We start from the raw sequence: 15516 nt of genomic DNA, 5'->3' as shown, positions 1-15516 counted from the left end.
ATAATTATTACAGAGTTGACCAATGCTATAATCTGCATTAAATCTTAATCTCACAAATTCCTTAGCAGGATAAATAGCATGCATCATTTTATAATCCACCTCTTTTGGAGGAAGAGGAAATAATAACAGATATTTGCATCTAAATTCCTTAACTGATTTTCTGTTTAGATGTTGAAAAACATAATTTCTTCTTATAGGACCAGAATAGCATTCATCTCAATACAATGTCTTATAAATGTATTAGTACATTTCTTGTCTACAAAACTTATTTTGCCTGATCTAAGATCCAAAAGCTTAGCAATGACAGAAAAGCAGTAGTGATAACCGAATGACTAAATTATGACTAAATTCCCCTTTAAGATTGTATACAATTTATTAGTTGCATTGATCTGCATGGAGAGAAGCGGCAGCGGCGCGGTGACGGTCACGTGACGGAGTCTGCTGCTGGCTGAGTGAAGCGTGTTAGCAGGTAATTAAAAAAAAACAATTCTCTCTTTCAGACTCTAACTGGGCTTTATTTATCAAGTGTTGCGTGATTAATATTTTCATTGCTTTGACGTTCATCTGTTTTAATCCTTCGCTCCATGTTTTTCGAGGTTATGTTGTTTTTTGTATGGCTTTGTTTTGCCTCCTCAGTTTAGCTTACGCGGCTTTAGCTCTACTGTGTGACCGTTTTCCTCAAACATCCCTTTTACAAGCCCGCATCACTATTAAACCAGTTTTTCGTCCATTAAAAAGGTCATATTGATATATATCTTGGTGTTTAAATGCTCTCGAGGATTTAAATGTGATATACAAGGACGCCAGGCGGTTTAGCCAGCTAAGCTACAACAATTGAGGAGAGGAAATGACATTAGAGATCATGGACAAAGGAGAGCAGAGACTATGCGCTTATGCTCTTCACAGACTCAGTTTTTACACATTCATGAGGTTTAAAAAAAAACACCATATGTACCTTGAATGTTTCCAAGCATCTCTAGTGAATCTTTAAAGATGCACGAGGACGTTGACTCTGGTCCTGGATCTAAATTCTCTTTGTTTGAGCCATCCCATAGTTTGTTTAATTTAGTTACATTTATGAATTTAGGATGGAGAACATATTTATCGAAACTCAAAAGGCAAACAAAGTCGTTTGAGCATATGTTTTTAATTATGGTCATTTGTTTAAAGTTTTCTAATGTGATGGAGCCATCACATGTTTTGATTATGAATGTCTTGACATTTCTGTTTATATATCTTTTGCAATAGTTTATAATTTTATTAGTCTTTAAAACAAAAACAAAGTTTTCTGTTTTAATGATAAACCGTTTATTTGACTGATATTTGGCGATTTTGAGATTATTGACATTGATTATTGGCCTATGTTTATACTCACTTGAAAAGTGGTTGTTTGCTTTTTTTTAAAAATTAAATCTCATAACTTTGCTATTTAATAATGCACATTTTCTATGTTCAACATTTTGGTGTATTTTTGGTAAATGCTGTCAGTTTTTATTTTTGCATCTCATTTGCACAGTTAAATTGTTTAAAGGGGTCATATGATGCGATTTCAAGTTTTCCTTTCTCTTTGGAGTGTTACAAGCTCTTGGTGCATAAAGAAGATCTGTAAAGTTGCAAAGACTAAAGTCTCAAATCCAAAGAGATATTCTTTATAAAAGTTCAGAGTTAGCCACACCTACCTAAAATGACTCGTTATAACACGCCCCACATATCTACCTCACTATGTGGGAAGATTTGCATAACGCCGCCCAAATGTTCACGCAAAGAAAGAAGGCGTAACTTTTAGTCTCACTGTAGTTTTGACGCTGCAGCCATGTCATGAAGATGTTGTGTGCTTCGTTGTGAAAGCGAAACTACTTTGTTTGGTCTTCCAAAAGAGGACACGACTAGAAATCAGTGGTTAAGTTGTATTTACAACACTGTTCCAGAACACTTCAACCCAAATATTCAGATGTGTGATGCACATTTTGCGGAGGTTGAGGACTGTTTCCTGTGAGAGTAGCCTACAATGCCCTTATGCTTGAGGTATTCGGCCAATCACAACATATTGGATAGCTGGCCAATCACAGCACACCTCGCTTTTTCAGACCAATGAGCTTTGTAAAAATCGACATGTTTCAAAAAGGCGGGGCATAGAGGAGAAACAATAATGTACAGTATGTGGAAAATAATGTTTTTTAAACTTTAAACCCCATAAACACACAAAATAATGTTATTTTTAGCAGCATCAATAGGACCCCTTTAATGTAAATTGCTTTATCTTCACAATCATATGTGTTGTAGATGTTCTCTGGTTAGTCCATTGAGCTCCCTGTTCATAATAAATGATAAAACTCATTGTAATTTTTATTTTGTGGTGTATTATTCAGTCCACATCTCTAAGTGTGCTTTATATACACATTATCTGTAAATTCAAGGACACTATGGGTGGTCTGCTGACCAAGAAAAAAGGCTTTGTTTTTCAATTTTGTAAGGATCTCAGAACTGTCCCCACATGAGACCATTGTCAGCTGGTCGAATCACTTTCGTGGGTTGTTTTGCTTACTGTCATCATTAAACCGTTTGTGACCAGCAGCGCTTGCACAGCCAGACTCGTCCCAGCCATAAACACACAAAATAATGTTATTTTTAGCAGCATCAATAGGACCCCTTTAATATAAATTGCTTTATCCACAATCATATGTGTTGTAGATGTTCTCTGGTTAGTCCATTGAGCTCCCTGTTCATAATAAATGATAAAACTCATTGTAATTTTTATTTTGTGGTGTATTATTCAGTCCACATCTCTAAGTGTGCTTTATATACACATTATCTGTAAATTCAAGGACACTATGGGTGGTCTGCTGACCAAGAAAAAAGGCTTTGTTTTTCAATTTTGTAAGGATCTCAGAACTGTCCCCACATGAGACCATTGTCAGCTGGTCGAATCACTTTCGTGGGTTGTTTTGCTTACTGTCATCATTAAACCGTTTGTGACCAGCAGCGCTTGCACAGCCAGACTCGTCCCAGTAAGATCTTTATGATGTATATTGCAAGCTGGGAATTTTTGACAGATATTATCTGATGATCCTCTATACTTCAGAATCTAGTCGGGCGTCGTATTCATCGAAGGGTTAAACATGCATAATAAGATCTCTTCTAACAGCCAAGAAAAGCCCACTGTATTCATCACAAATGTTATGTGTTGCCTTGTCTTCTGTGCGAGCAACACTTGCTGATGTTTTAGTCTTCGTTTAGTTTCTTCACAAATTGAGGATTTAATTTGGGGGAAAATCCAAGAATGTTTTCTTAAAGCAGTAGTTCACCCAAAAATTTTAATTCTGTTTTTTTATTCACTCCCATGTCATTCTAAACCTATTTGACTTTCTTTTTCTTTTCTTTTTTGGAATACAAAAGCAGACATCTGCACTTTTACTTACAATGAAAGTGAATGGGGACAGTGGCTGTGTAGATCCAAAATTACCTTAAGTATCATTAAAAAACAGTTCATATCACTCATGCTTTATGTTACAAATCTTTCAAAGCCATATGTTTGCAATGCTTTGTGTGAGAAACAGACCAAATGTTAAATATTTTTTTGGCATTTAAACCCAATCGGTATCTGGGGGTGTTTGATTTGTTTTGAAACACTATTGATCTCATGATACGGTATGCTCACAACACTGAACAAAGCCAAAAGAGAATTAAAATGTAAGTTTTTAAATTCTTACTTCTGATACATCGGACAAACAGTTAACAAAAATACTGTTCATTAAAATGCCAAATTTGGTATCTATCTATCTATTAGGGGTGTAACGGTTCGGTTCGATACAACACTGGTGTCATGGTTCGGTACGGGGGTAATTGCTTTAGTCGCAATGTTGGAAATGTTTCTGTTTTAAACCGTGAAGGCGAGCCAATGGATATCACATAATCAACGTGCAAACTTTGCGCAAGGGTTATGCCGGTGAATGTTTTAATCTCCGTCAATTCACTATGCACAAAGTGAAAGTAAAAACGGAATGACAGAGTAATGACAGACCTTTCTGCATCTGACGCCGCATATTCTCAGAGACGGCGAGACGAATCTACTTCAACATATGCTGATAACGGTATATTATAGCTAACTGTTTTCATTTATTCCCTTAATATTTCTCTTGTTGCCCGTACATAGTGAAAAAAAATGAGAAGAAATGTGTTTCGTGTTAAACGGGTTGTTTTTGAAAGTCGGTGCTTTAAATAGGCTAAATAAAGCTTTTTATTTTATTGATTTTTATTGATGACTGCAGTGTTAACATTTTAATTATAGACCTATATTGAATTGCATAATAGACCTGTTTTAAAAGACCTTTTTAAAAACATTTTATTTGAGGAGTAAATAGCCTTATTTTTTGTTATCCTCGCAACGCATCAGTTATGCGGTTTTGTGGGCAAATTAATTGTAATTTTAATTGAATAATAACATTAATAAATGTAACTTCATAATAATAATAATAGGCCTAATAAAAGTAAGAATGTAACAAATCCTCCGAATATTGCCAATAATTGATGTTTTTGACTATCTCTGGCTATCGTCGATACAAGATCATCGTCTTTCGACGCACCCCAGCAAGGGGAGGTTATCACAGGGCAGACAGCATGTTGCCTGTTATGTGTGTTGCCTTGTTGAGCGCAGTGGCACTGAGAACATTATATTTCACACACTTTCAGCTCTTTTATTTTCTAAATGTAATAGCATTAGACCAACGAATCGTTCGTTTTGTAATGCATACTGAACCGAAAGCCTCGTACCGAACGGTTCAATACGAATACGTGTATCGTTACACCCCTAATTTCTATCTATCTGTTAGGGCTGCATGATAAATGGCATGCGATATTTAACACGCATCTTGTCAGTAAAGCCATTCTGTAATCAGCGGTAAATCTCCATCACGTGCGGCTACGGCTCTGTGTAGTTAATGCTGCTCCATGTGAAAGCCCGCAGGTGATGGAGATTTACCGCTGATTAAAGAACAGACTTTACTGACAAGATGCGCGTTAAATATTGCATGCGATTTATCGTGCAGCCCTACTATCTGTCTGTCTATCTTTTAACTTTATTAATAATAATTTTTAAAAATAAACTCAAATATATGACCTTCTGGCTATATGATATTTGATGATAAATTAAATCTCGAATCTTAATGTTCAATTTGGGTGAACTGTACACAGTACATATTGTTGCATTTTTGTATTACGATTATTAGGGCTGTGTATTGGCAAGAATCTGGCGATACGTATCACGATACAGGGGTTGCGATATGATATGTATAGCGATACTGTAAGCAAGGCGATATATTGGGATATTTCTTATTTTAGGAATAGGATATATTTTTAGGAAAGCTGTCATTAAGAACACACCACCATATGCTAACCTTAGCAATAAATAAATTAACCAGAACACAGTGGGATCTGCATTTACAATAATCAGTCCCTGTAACATTCAATGTTATTGAACCCCTTTTTGTGCAGTATGAGTCAAGGGGGAAAAATTAGTGCTTGCAGGATCCTTTAGTTAAATGTATGTATAAAATGTATTTTATAAAAAGACCATATATATTTTTAGACCCTGCTTTAAAGGTTCACAATTTAAGTTTACAATTGTAACACAATGGCATAACATTTTAATCTGAACAAAAGAATTACATCTGCTTAATATCAATGAAAAATAAAGTGCTTGCTGGATTCCTAAAGAAAACAACGACGCGAGCACCACCCCAACTGCACAAAACGCCTCCACCACGAGAGAAAGCTGCGCGTGCCGCGTGGCAACCCTACCGCCCGCTGCGCGAGGCTCTTCACACAGGATGTGGCAATCGGCAGAACTGAGGTGGTGCCCGCGCCACGATCCCACAGTGGATGTTAAAAGCCCAAATGACGCCACACTTCAGCTTTGTACACTGAAACGGGAACTGGAACAATTCTTTCATCCTCCATTACTAGCAGCGAACTATATTAACGCTAACATCAGTGGCGTGACCTAATGCTATTATTTCCTGTCACTGTTTAAGTTCAGAGATGAAGACTGCTATCTAGCGGTCGGCATATAAACTCAAACCGAAACAACTGCCATGAATCTTGTATGGTTTTTTATTTTTTTTTAAATATCTGTATTCCGTTTTTAAGAATCAATACAGTATCGCCAAACAAAATATTGTGATACTCACGTGTATCGATATTTTCTTACACCCCTAACGATTATATTGTGATATAACCCCTCAGTTACCGAACATGACACGTATTGTTATTTGCCATCATTAATGTAAAAACTTGCGCTTTTAAATGTATGGTAATGAGATTTCAGGGCTCAATAATAAGAACTGTCTGATGTTTTTATTTGATTACTCACTGTTTAATTAAAGCTGCAGTCCGTAACTTTTTTTTTTGTTAAAAATGATCCGAAATCAATATTTGAGCAAGTACATAACCAGCCAGTGTTCAAAACTATCGCCTTACTTTACAGTATCGCCAAACAAAATATTGTGATACTCACGTGTATCGATATTTTCTTACACCCCTAACGATTATATTGTGATATAACCCCTCAGTTACCGAACATGACACGTATTGTTATTTGCCATCATTAATGTAAAAACTTGCGCTTTTAAATGTATGGTAATGAGATTTCAGGGCTCAACAATAAGAACTGTCTGATGTTTTTATTTTATTACTCACTGTTTAATTAAAGCTACAGTCCGTAACTTTTTTTTTTGTTAAAAATGACCCGAAATCAATATTTGGGCAAGTACATAACCAGCCAGTGTTCGAAACTATCGCCTTACTTTAGCCCGATTCACAACGGTAAGCTTAGAATAATGTTTTCTAATTTGAGTGGTACGGATAGGTTTTTGCAGGAAATTCAAGCATGGCACTGCGTCATTACGTCACTTCTGTAAACATAAAGAAGTTGTCCCTGCTACTAGGCTATCGCATGTGAGGATCCTGCAGGTGGCCGATCGTTTATAGCCTTTTCTCACAGCAGCTGGAATAATTAAATGTATCATTTTGATGGCGTATTGTAATCCAGAAAGGATTATGTGTTTATGAAACACATGTGAATGAAATTAAATTATATTCCAGTTTGAAATGTACTTCTGATTACAGATAGCCTGGGATTACACAAGATTTGTATTTTAAAGACAACCAGTTCGAAGGGAGCATAATTTACTTTTTGGGTTAAAATAATCTCTTAATATTAAATTAGAGTGGTATGACAATTAGAGATTAGACTGTACAGAAATTGAAATCTACTCGCTTATACACTCTATACTCATAGTCACGCAATGCTGATGTTGTTAATATTAACAATTTGAGAATAAAGTATAACAGTAATAATAATTTGCACGGCTTGATGTGATATGAGCTAATTTAGATTAAATTACCATTGGTAGTGCAATTTATTGTAATGCTTTTTTCCTCAGTTGGTCAGAACAAATGTGGCAGACTTGTTCAGATGACAATATCCAGTGAAAATGCTTATTTGGGTCATATATTCCAAGACGTAGGCTCGAATCTGTGAGTGCAAAGTACAATAGCCACACCGGTGCGGTGACTGACTGCCACCAGAGCATGTGAGCGAAGTGGAGCGGTGTGACGCTCTGCTCCGTTTTCCGCTCTATGGACGTGTGCTCCACTCAGTCGCTCTAACCGCCCAAGCAAGCGCTCCGTTAATATTCCGCTCACGCTCACCATAAACCAATTCCCGCTCAGATCCCACTCCGTTCTGTAAAGAACGAATTTGTGTGCATTATATTAGATTATAAATTACTGCTGCCTATATCTAGCCTACATTCTGTAGGACTACCTATTGTTTCGGGTCAGTTTTTTTTAATTGCCACACATGCTCCTCAAAACATTCAATTAATCCACGCTGGAGCCGTGCCGCCGCACAACCCACGCAAGGAAGATAATCCGCACACAGCTGCAATTGCAGGTTTTCAAACAGAGATGGTGACGGAGGCAAAACTTATTGACTGCAGCTTTAATTTAATAAATGTTTTATTAAATAATGCTTTATATTAGTTAGGCTAGTAGTTTTCGCAGTGTGAAATGTGAAAATTCATAGGTAACAAAGTTTAGCGTCATTACAACCTTATTTATTATAGCTAATACAAGTTTGCTGGGGTCAAAGTAACAATTTTTTATTTATATATTTATTTTTTGAGGCCAGTGGATATTTTGTTAGTGCAAGTAAAAATCTGAAACACTGGTTCGACTGGACAAATAGAAATAATCCTTAGTGTCCTTGGCCCTGGATTTGATAGTAAATATTAGCCGTTTACTCACACAGAGCTATTGTATGGCTTCAGAAGACCTGGACTATAGAGCATGAATCATATGGACTACTTATATGGTGCTTTTTTCTAACTGGACAGGTTATATGGCATGATTACTAAGAAAAGAGTTAAAGACTGAAGATTATGCAGGTTTTGAAACGACTTGAGTCATTGATGACAGAATATTAATTTTAAGGTGAACTATCCCTTTGATATTTCCTTGTTTCAACATCTGAAGTTGTGAAAATGTGCTTTTTGTGGGTAATTAAAAGGTCACCAGCTGGACTAACAGAGACTGCCAACTTAAACAGAAAATTTGTGATATAAACATTGGATGGCGAAATAGCGAGATGTTTTGATCATCATTCAAACATTCCTATGGAGGACTATGTTGTCGTTTTGTATGCATGAGGAATGGCTATGTGATGTGATCTGAGTGTGAGCATTTTAGAAGGACACATCAGGCTAGTTGTAAAGTGTTAGCAGACACCAGTGTGGTCTCGTAGCGTGGTCTTCATTTCAGCAGTGCTCGGATAAGCTTGATTGTTTTTTCTACAAGGGTTTCTGGCGGTCAGAGTATTGCTCAATCTTGCCCAACTGGGTTTAGGAGAAAGGAAATCCGATACGGCCCCTGTGTGTTTGCCTGACGCTGCGTGGGACACTGAAGGGAAGATCTGCAGAAAACGTCAGCTAGCTCGCTTAAAGAAAACTCATCTGGTGTCTGCAAATATTTGGACTAGAAACTAGGACATGGAAGCTGTTTCTGAATAATAACCAATAACCACGTCCTGTTTTTGGCCTTGTTTTTCTTCCAGATTTTTCTGTTTTGTACATACATTGTTTTGTATATTCTGTATATGATGACCTCGGTGGGCGTCGAACGAGCCCGGGGCACTCGGGACAAAGTGCTACCCACTACCACACAGACCACACAACCACAGAAACAGCTTCAGGTGAGTAAACAACAGCATACGCCATGTTAGGAATAACATACATCCATGTTTTTTCTGCAGTATAATCATAATCTGCTGGGTGCTGTATATCAGAATGCAATAGGCTTGACTTGACCTTCCAGTTTCTTTAGGGGGAGTTTACATGAGACACTTTTGCATGAAAAACAGCTAGAGCATATTGCTGGAATGTTAAGCCTCACTTGTAAGTTGAACTGTTTTTAAAGGGTTCACCCAAAAATGAAAATTCTGTCATTAATTACTCACCCTCATGTCGTTTCAAACCCGGAAGACCTTCGTTCATCTTCGGAACACAAATTTAGATATTTTTGATGGAATCTGAGAGCTGTCTGACCCTGCATACACCGTAATACAACTGAAATGTTCTCAAGTCCAGAAACGTAGCAAGGAGATCTGTAAAATAATCCATGTGACATGAGGGGTTCAACTGTAATTTTACGAAGCTACGAGAATAATTTTTGTGCGCAAAAAAAAAAAACTACTATTCAACAATTCGTCTCCACCCTGTAGCGCCATTTTGGGGAGTATCCGCTGGACGTAAACGGTGTATGCTGTTCTGTGTCAGCAAGCGTCACACGGATACGCTGTTTTCATTCAGATTAAATCACAACAATGTAGGAAACCGATCCGGCGTGACGCAGCTGACACAGAACAGCATATGCATATCGCCCATCCCGACTGGTGCTCTAATTAAAAATAAAATAAAATGTAGGCTTGTATGAAAATCTAGATGGACTAGTCTTCACTAATTGATTAGTAAATTACTGTTTGATTACACTACCAAAAGTTAACACATTTTTCACAAGCTTATTAATAAGATATTTACCTTATTTTTACAGTAACAGTCTACATTTTTTTTCTACATGAGATGTCTACATTTTTAATAACTGGATAATAACTGGATTCTACTTGCTGAATAAAACATGCAGTGTACTGAGGTCATGTGACAAAGTATCTAAAGACATTTATTGTTGCATAATGCATACTTTTATGTTTAACAAAGTGGAACGCTGTATACAGTATATACTGTGCTGTAGGCTTGTAGCCAAACACATTTGCAGTGGACCATGTCTGCTTCAGCTTGTGGGTAATATGTCTTGGCCATGAATCTGGCTGCTCAATCAATTTCCCTTTATTTTTAATATTGATTCTTGTTCACTCATTCTGATGTTCATAACTTATGCTTCCAATTACAGGCTACAGCTGAACAGATCCGACTGGCCCAGATGATCTATGACAAGAACGATGCAGATTTTGAGGATAAAGTGAAACAGGTATGAGAAGCTCCTTTCATTCAGAGTAAAAGGATGTTTAAAGGGATGATGTTGCTAAAAATAACATTATTTGGTGTAATGAAATGTTTATGCTGTTTAAGGTTTAAAAAACATTATTTTCCACATACTGTACATTATTGTTTCTCCTCTATGCCCCGCCTTTCTGAAACGCTTAGATTTTTACAAAGCTCATCGGTCTGAAAAGCGAGGTGTGCTGTGATTGGCCAGCTTTCCAGTGCATTGTGATTGGCCGAATACCTCAAGCGTGTGACGGAAATGTTACGCCCGTTACCATACTGTGATGCCGTGTCCGGCCGGAGCGACGAGACAAAACCAATAAAACCCATTATAAACGAGGCATTTGTTGCATCCAGTGGGGACATAATTACAGGGACGCGGGAAGTAGGGGTGCTGAGGGGGCTGCAGCACCCCCTGTTTTCACATGGTTGCAAATGCAACGGCAAGTTTGTTCATTTAAATTTATTCAGTTTTAGCATTTAATAATGTGTTTGTAATGATCTCTGAAATGTAAATTGTAAGTGGGCTATAACAAACCCATGTTTATCTTTATAAACATGATTAATTTTACCTGTGATGTTTTCGGGATGATTAGCCTAATCCTCATGAACACGTGACGCTGGCGCGTGGTATCAGACATGAACTATACAGAATGCGAGCAAGATTAACTTTAATACAAAGAGATAATGGCGCAAAAGTGAATTTCAGATTTTTTTAAATGCCCATCCCAGCAAAAACTTTCCAAAATAGGCATCCAACACCAGCCCCAGCACGAGCACGGACGTAAGTGAATCAGCTCCAGCACGAGCACGGAGACAAGTAAGCCTAGCGGACCGAGCCCAACCCCCGAGATTAATCAGCTACTATCGATCATTTAAAAAATGTGATATGCAGTCAAATTTCCCAGTGTGTATGCCACTTAAACGAGTGTTCATATCAATGCACTTGTAGTGCTTTGTGGAGTTGTCAAATGAGGTGACCGCCCCCCTTTCACCCAACACGGACACACACAGCACCCCCAACCGAAAACATCTTCCCACGCCCCTGCATAATTGCGGATTATAATGACTTATACTGTCTTTTTACCCGTTGCATCGCGCCGCGTAAACATAAAACCATGTCTGCATTTGTGATCGGAGAAATGACAAACAACAGGCGCTACTCTACACTGCTCAAAACTCGTGTTTGAATCGTCAGTGGCAAATTCTTTAAATATAAAAAAACATACATACAGACTGTGAGTCAGAACAGCCGGCATTGTAGTCTACTCTCCCAGGATCAGGAAACAGTCCTCCATAAAATGCGCTGCACACATCTGAATATTTGGGTTGAACTGTTCTGGAACAGTGTTGTAAATACTTAACCACTGATTTCTAGTCGTGTCCTCTTTTGGAAGGCCAACAAAGTAGTTTCGCTTTCACAACGAAACACAGTGTCACACACGGCGGCCTTGAGTGAACGGAGGCCAGCGGGCTTGAGTGAGTGGCTGCCGGCGGATTCGATGAAGGAGCGGCCGTCGGGCTTGCGGCAAACACATGTGACGACCCCGGGCTGGACTCCGCTTCGTCCACAGTGAAAGCCGATCCGACGATCCACAGTGCGAAGTTGATGTATTTCCTCAGCGACCAGCACGGATCAGCTCTAGGCATGACGAAGCGGATATCATCCTCTTTTGGAAGACCAAACAAAGTAGTTTCGCTTTCACAACGAAACACACAGCGTCTTCACGACATGGCGGCAGCAACAATACTAAAGCGAGAATAAAAGTTACGCCTTCTTTCTTTGCGTGAACATTTGGGCGGCGTTATGCAAATCTTCCCACATCGTGACGTAGACATGGGGACGTGTTGGGACGAGCCGTTTTAGGTAGGCGTGGCTAACTCTGAACTTTTATAAAGAATATCTCTTTGGATTTGAGACTTTAGTCTTTGCAACTTTACAGATCTTCTTTATGCACCAAGAGCTTGTAACACTTCAAAGCGAAAGGAAAAATTTAAATCATATGACCCCTTTAACTCCTCTCTTAACCCTAGCGGTGTCCATATTTGCTCACAGCTCATGGAGGTTACAGGGAAGAACCAAGACGATTGTATGGTTGCTCTTCACGACAGCAACGAGGATGTCAACAGAGCCATCAACTTCCTGCTTGAGGGAACTTCTGATTCGGTAAAAATCTTATCTATCAGATGCATATGTGGTCTAGACTACTTAGTAGGCAGTAAAACTCATGATGACTTTTTGAAAAATGGGAACTGGTTTTACTAATAATGTCGCTACTGTCAGCTGTTTTGTGGCAGGCCTTTAAAGGCAGAACAATGATTTGTCTAGCTGGGCTCTTTATTTTTCTGCATGTGTTGTGTTTTTCTTTTTTAGCTAAATGATGAACATACCACAGTGCTTAATGTCCAGATTCATGTGTGATTGATGCTAATCTACTTCAGATAAAACATCTGTGATTGTTGTGGAGAAATTTGAGAGGCCCCTGCTTATAGACTAGGATTTGTTTGAATGATTTCTGGGAATGAAACTCTAAAATAGAAAGTGGGTCGCTTCTGTAGTGTTGATCAGAAGGTAATCCTGTGTCATAACAGACCTCTGCCTCCACCTCTGTGCCATAATACAAGCTCCTAAATGTCCTTCATCAGCAGTAATGATTCAACAACAATATGATAAGCAACCTTTAAAAAAAAAAAACAGTTATGTAAAATGACACTGCATTGGCATCTGTTGTGTGATTATCCTCTTTTAGTTTTTTTTTTTTCATTGACTACATGACTACCACTAATTCATCTCTCGGTCATCGTGCAGACCTCTTGGGAAACAGTGGGGAAAAAGAAAAGTCTTGGAAAGGATGCCACCTCCACAGAGAGTAAGGAAAACAAGGAGAACAGGGAGAAGAAAGAGCGAGAAAGCAGCAAGGGTCGTGGAGGAGCGAGCCGTCGTGGCAGAGGGACCAGTCGCAACCGGCAATGTGAGTGTGTTGGTGAGATTTCCTTGTTTACATAGCCGTTTTGTTTGTGTTCGGCAACAATATTTAGACAATAGTTTGGTCCGTTTAATTGTGTGTGAGTAGGTTTTAAATTGTAAAAGATTTATGTGGGATCATTGACTACATGACTACCACTAATTCATCTCTCGGTCATCGTGCAGACCTCTTGGGAAACAGTGGGGAAAAAGAAAAGTCTTGGAAAGGATGCCACCTCCACAGAGAGTAAGGAAAACAAGGAGAACAGGGAGAAGAAAGAGCGAGAAAGCAGCAAGGGTCGTGGAGGAGCGAGCCGTCGTGGCAGAGGGACCAGTCGCAACCGGCAATGTGAGTGTGTTGGTGAGATTTCCTTGTTTACATAGCCGTTTTGTTTGTGTTCGGCAACAATATTTAGACAATAGTTTGGTCCGTTTAATTGTGTGTGAGTAGGTTTTAAATTGTAAAAGATTTATGTGGGATTTTATTTTATTATCTATATAGAAAAGAAACTACGTTTCTTTTCAGGGGGAAGTCGTGGCCTAATGGTTAGAGAGTCATAACCCAAGGGTTGCGGGTTCGAGTCTCGTACCGGCAGGGATTGTATGTGGGGGGAGTGAATGTACAGCGCTCTCTCCCACCTTCAATACCACGACTGATTTGCCCTTCAAGCAAGGCACCGAACCCCCAACTGCTCCCCGGGCGCCGCAGCATAAATGGCTGCCCACTGCTCCGGGTGTGTGTTCATGGTGTGTGTGTGTTCTCTGCTGTGTGTGTGCACTTTGGATGGTTAAATGTAGAGCACTAATTCCAAGTATGGGTCACTATACTTGGCCACATGTCACTTTCACTTTTTTACTTTCATAGCGAGGACGGAGGAGAATGGTGTGGACCCTGCTCTGGTTGAGAGAGGTGCTGACCGTGGCCGCAGGGGAAGAGGGAGAGGTGAGCCCGTGCACACAGTGTAAACATTTCCCACACAGTCTTTTGCGTCAGTTATGCTTATTAGGGATGTGCAAAACTACATTTACAAAATCGATTAGCTGGGTTTTCTGTATTATGCCGAGTTCACCCTGCACGATTTTCAAACTCGTCGAATTGCCTGTTTTCGCACTGGGTGACTATCTGGGGTAGCATTCAGTTGCTGCTGTGTTCACATTGCACGATGGATCGGCGACAGGGGGTTTCACACTGCATGACTTCACAATAGGAAGAATCGCCGACAGCTCTGTCTGGTCCGCAAACTACGTTTCGAGAAGTGATAAGGAAATAACGCGGGAACCCGTGTGCGTCAGACTGGAGTTCTCGAGCAAGTCTGTAATTATAAAAAAAAAAATATATATATATATATATATTTATTTTATATAGCCGCAAATTGTCTGTGAGCTGATTTCCAGCTACAAGGAGAAAAAGAAAACAGATTATGCAGGAGGGAGATGCAGGGAACAGGGATTGGGTGTAGGGCTGTGCGATTAATCGAAATCGAATCGAAATCGCGATTTGAGATGTTGCGATTTCCTAATCTGTTCCAGAGCATATGCATGCCTGCCAGCCTTGAGTTGCAGTCTTACTAACCAATAGAGTGAGCGCACCTCCGTTCTCCCCAATCAGCACTGCTCTAGCCAACTGTGTAAGCACCCACCATTAAAAAAAATAAAATAAATAAAAACAGAAAGTGGGAGAGAGACAGAGAGGGATTATGGTGTCTACTGGGTCAGATCGATAGTTAGGCAAATTAAAACTAAAGAAAAACTTATGCAACTTAAGCTTCGAAATTACAGACAACGAACAAAAACGGTAATTACCAAGAGCTGCGTCACAGCGCATATCAAAAGCTCCCTTATCGGTTCTGTTTTCAGTACTGGAGAATAAAAGATACATTCTTAGATGTTTTTGTTAATATGTGAACATTATCTTACACATTTTATCTCCCCAACAGATTAATTTGAAATAAGTTTATAATGCATGTTGGCTATTCCCAATTCAGAAGAGCGCAC

General features: G+C 39.0%; 1 protein-coding gene across 3 annotated transcripts in view; it reads left to right on the top strand.

Moving 5' to 3' along the window:
- The first annotated feature begins 386 nt into the window (after positions 1 to 386).
- LOC107600919 (ubiquitin-associated protein 2-like) overlaps positions 387 to 15516 on the top strand; it is a 28705-nt gene continuing 13575 nt past the window's right edge. For all 3 annotated transcript variants that reach the window (XM_016292904.1, XM_016292903.1, XM_016292905.1), the window contains exons 1-6: positions 387 to 469; positions 9110 to 9247; positions 10462 to 10539; positions 12613 to 12723; positions 13366 to 13528; positions 14387 to 14464. In XM_016292904.1, the coding sequence (XP_016148390.1) occupies positions 9152 to 9247; positions 10462 to 10539; positions 12613 to 12723; positions 13366 to 13528; positions 14387 to 14464 (526 nt within the window). In that variant the 5' untranslated portion in view covers positions 387 to 469; positions 9110 to 9151. The remainder of the gene's footprint in view (positions 470 to 9109; positions 9248 to 10461; positions 10540 to 12612; positions 12724 to 13365; positions 13529 to 14386; positions 14465 to 15516) is intronic.

This window comes from Sinocyclocheilus grahami, unplaced genomic scaffold (genome assembly GCF_001515645.1).
Source record: "Sinocyclocheilus grahami isolate Dianchi unplaced genomic scaffold, SAMN03320097.WGS_v1.1 scaffold294.1, whole genome shotgun sequence".
In the NCBI taxonomy this organism is placed as follows: Eukaryota; Metazoa; Chordata; class Actinopteri; order Cypriniformes; family Cyprinidae; genus Sinocyclocheilus; species Sinocyclocheilus grahami.
Note: the sequence above shows the minus strand (reverse complement) of the source record. Positions and strands in the feature narration are given on the sequence as shown.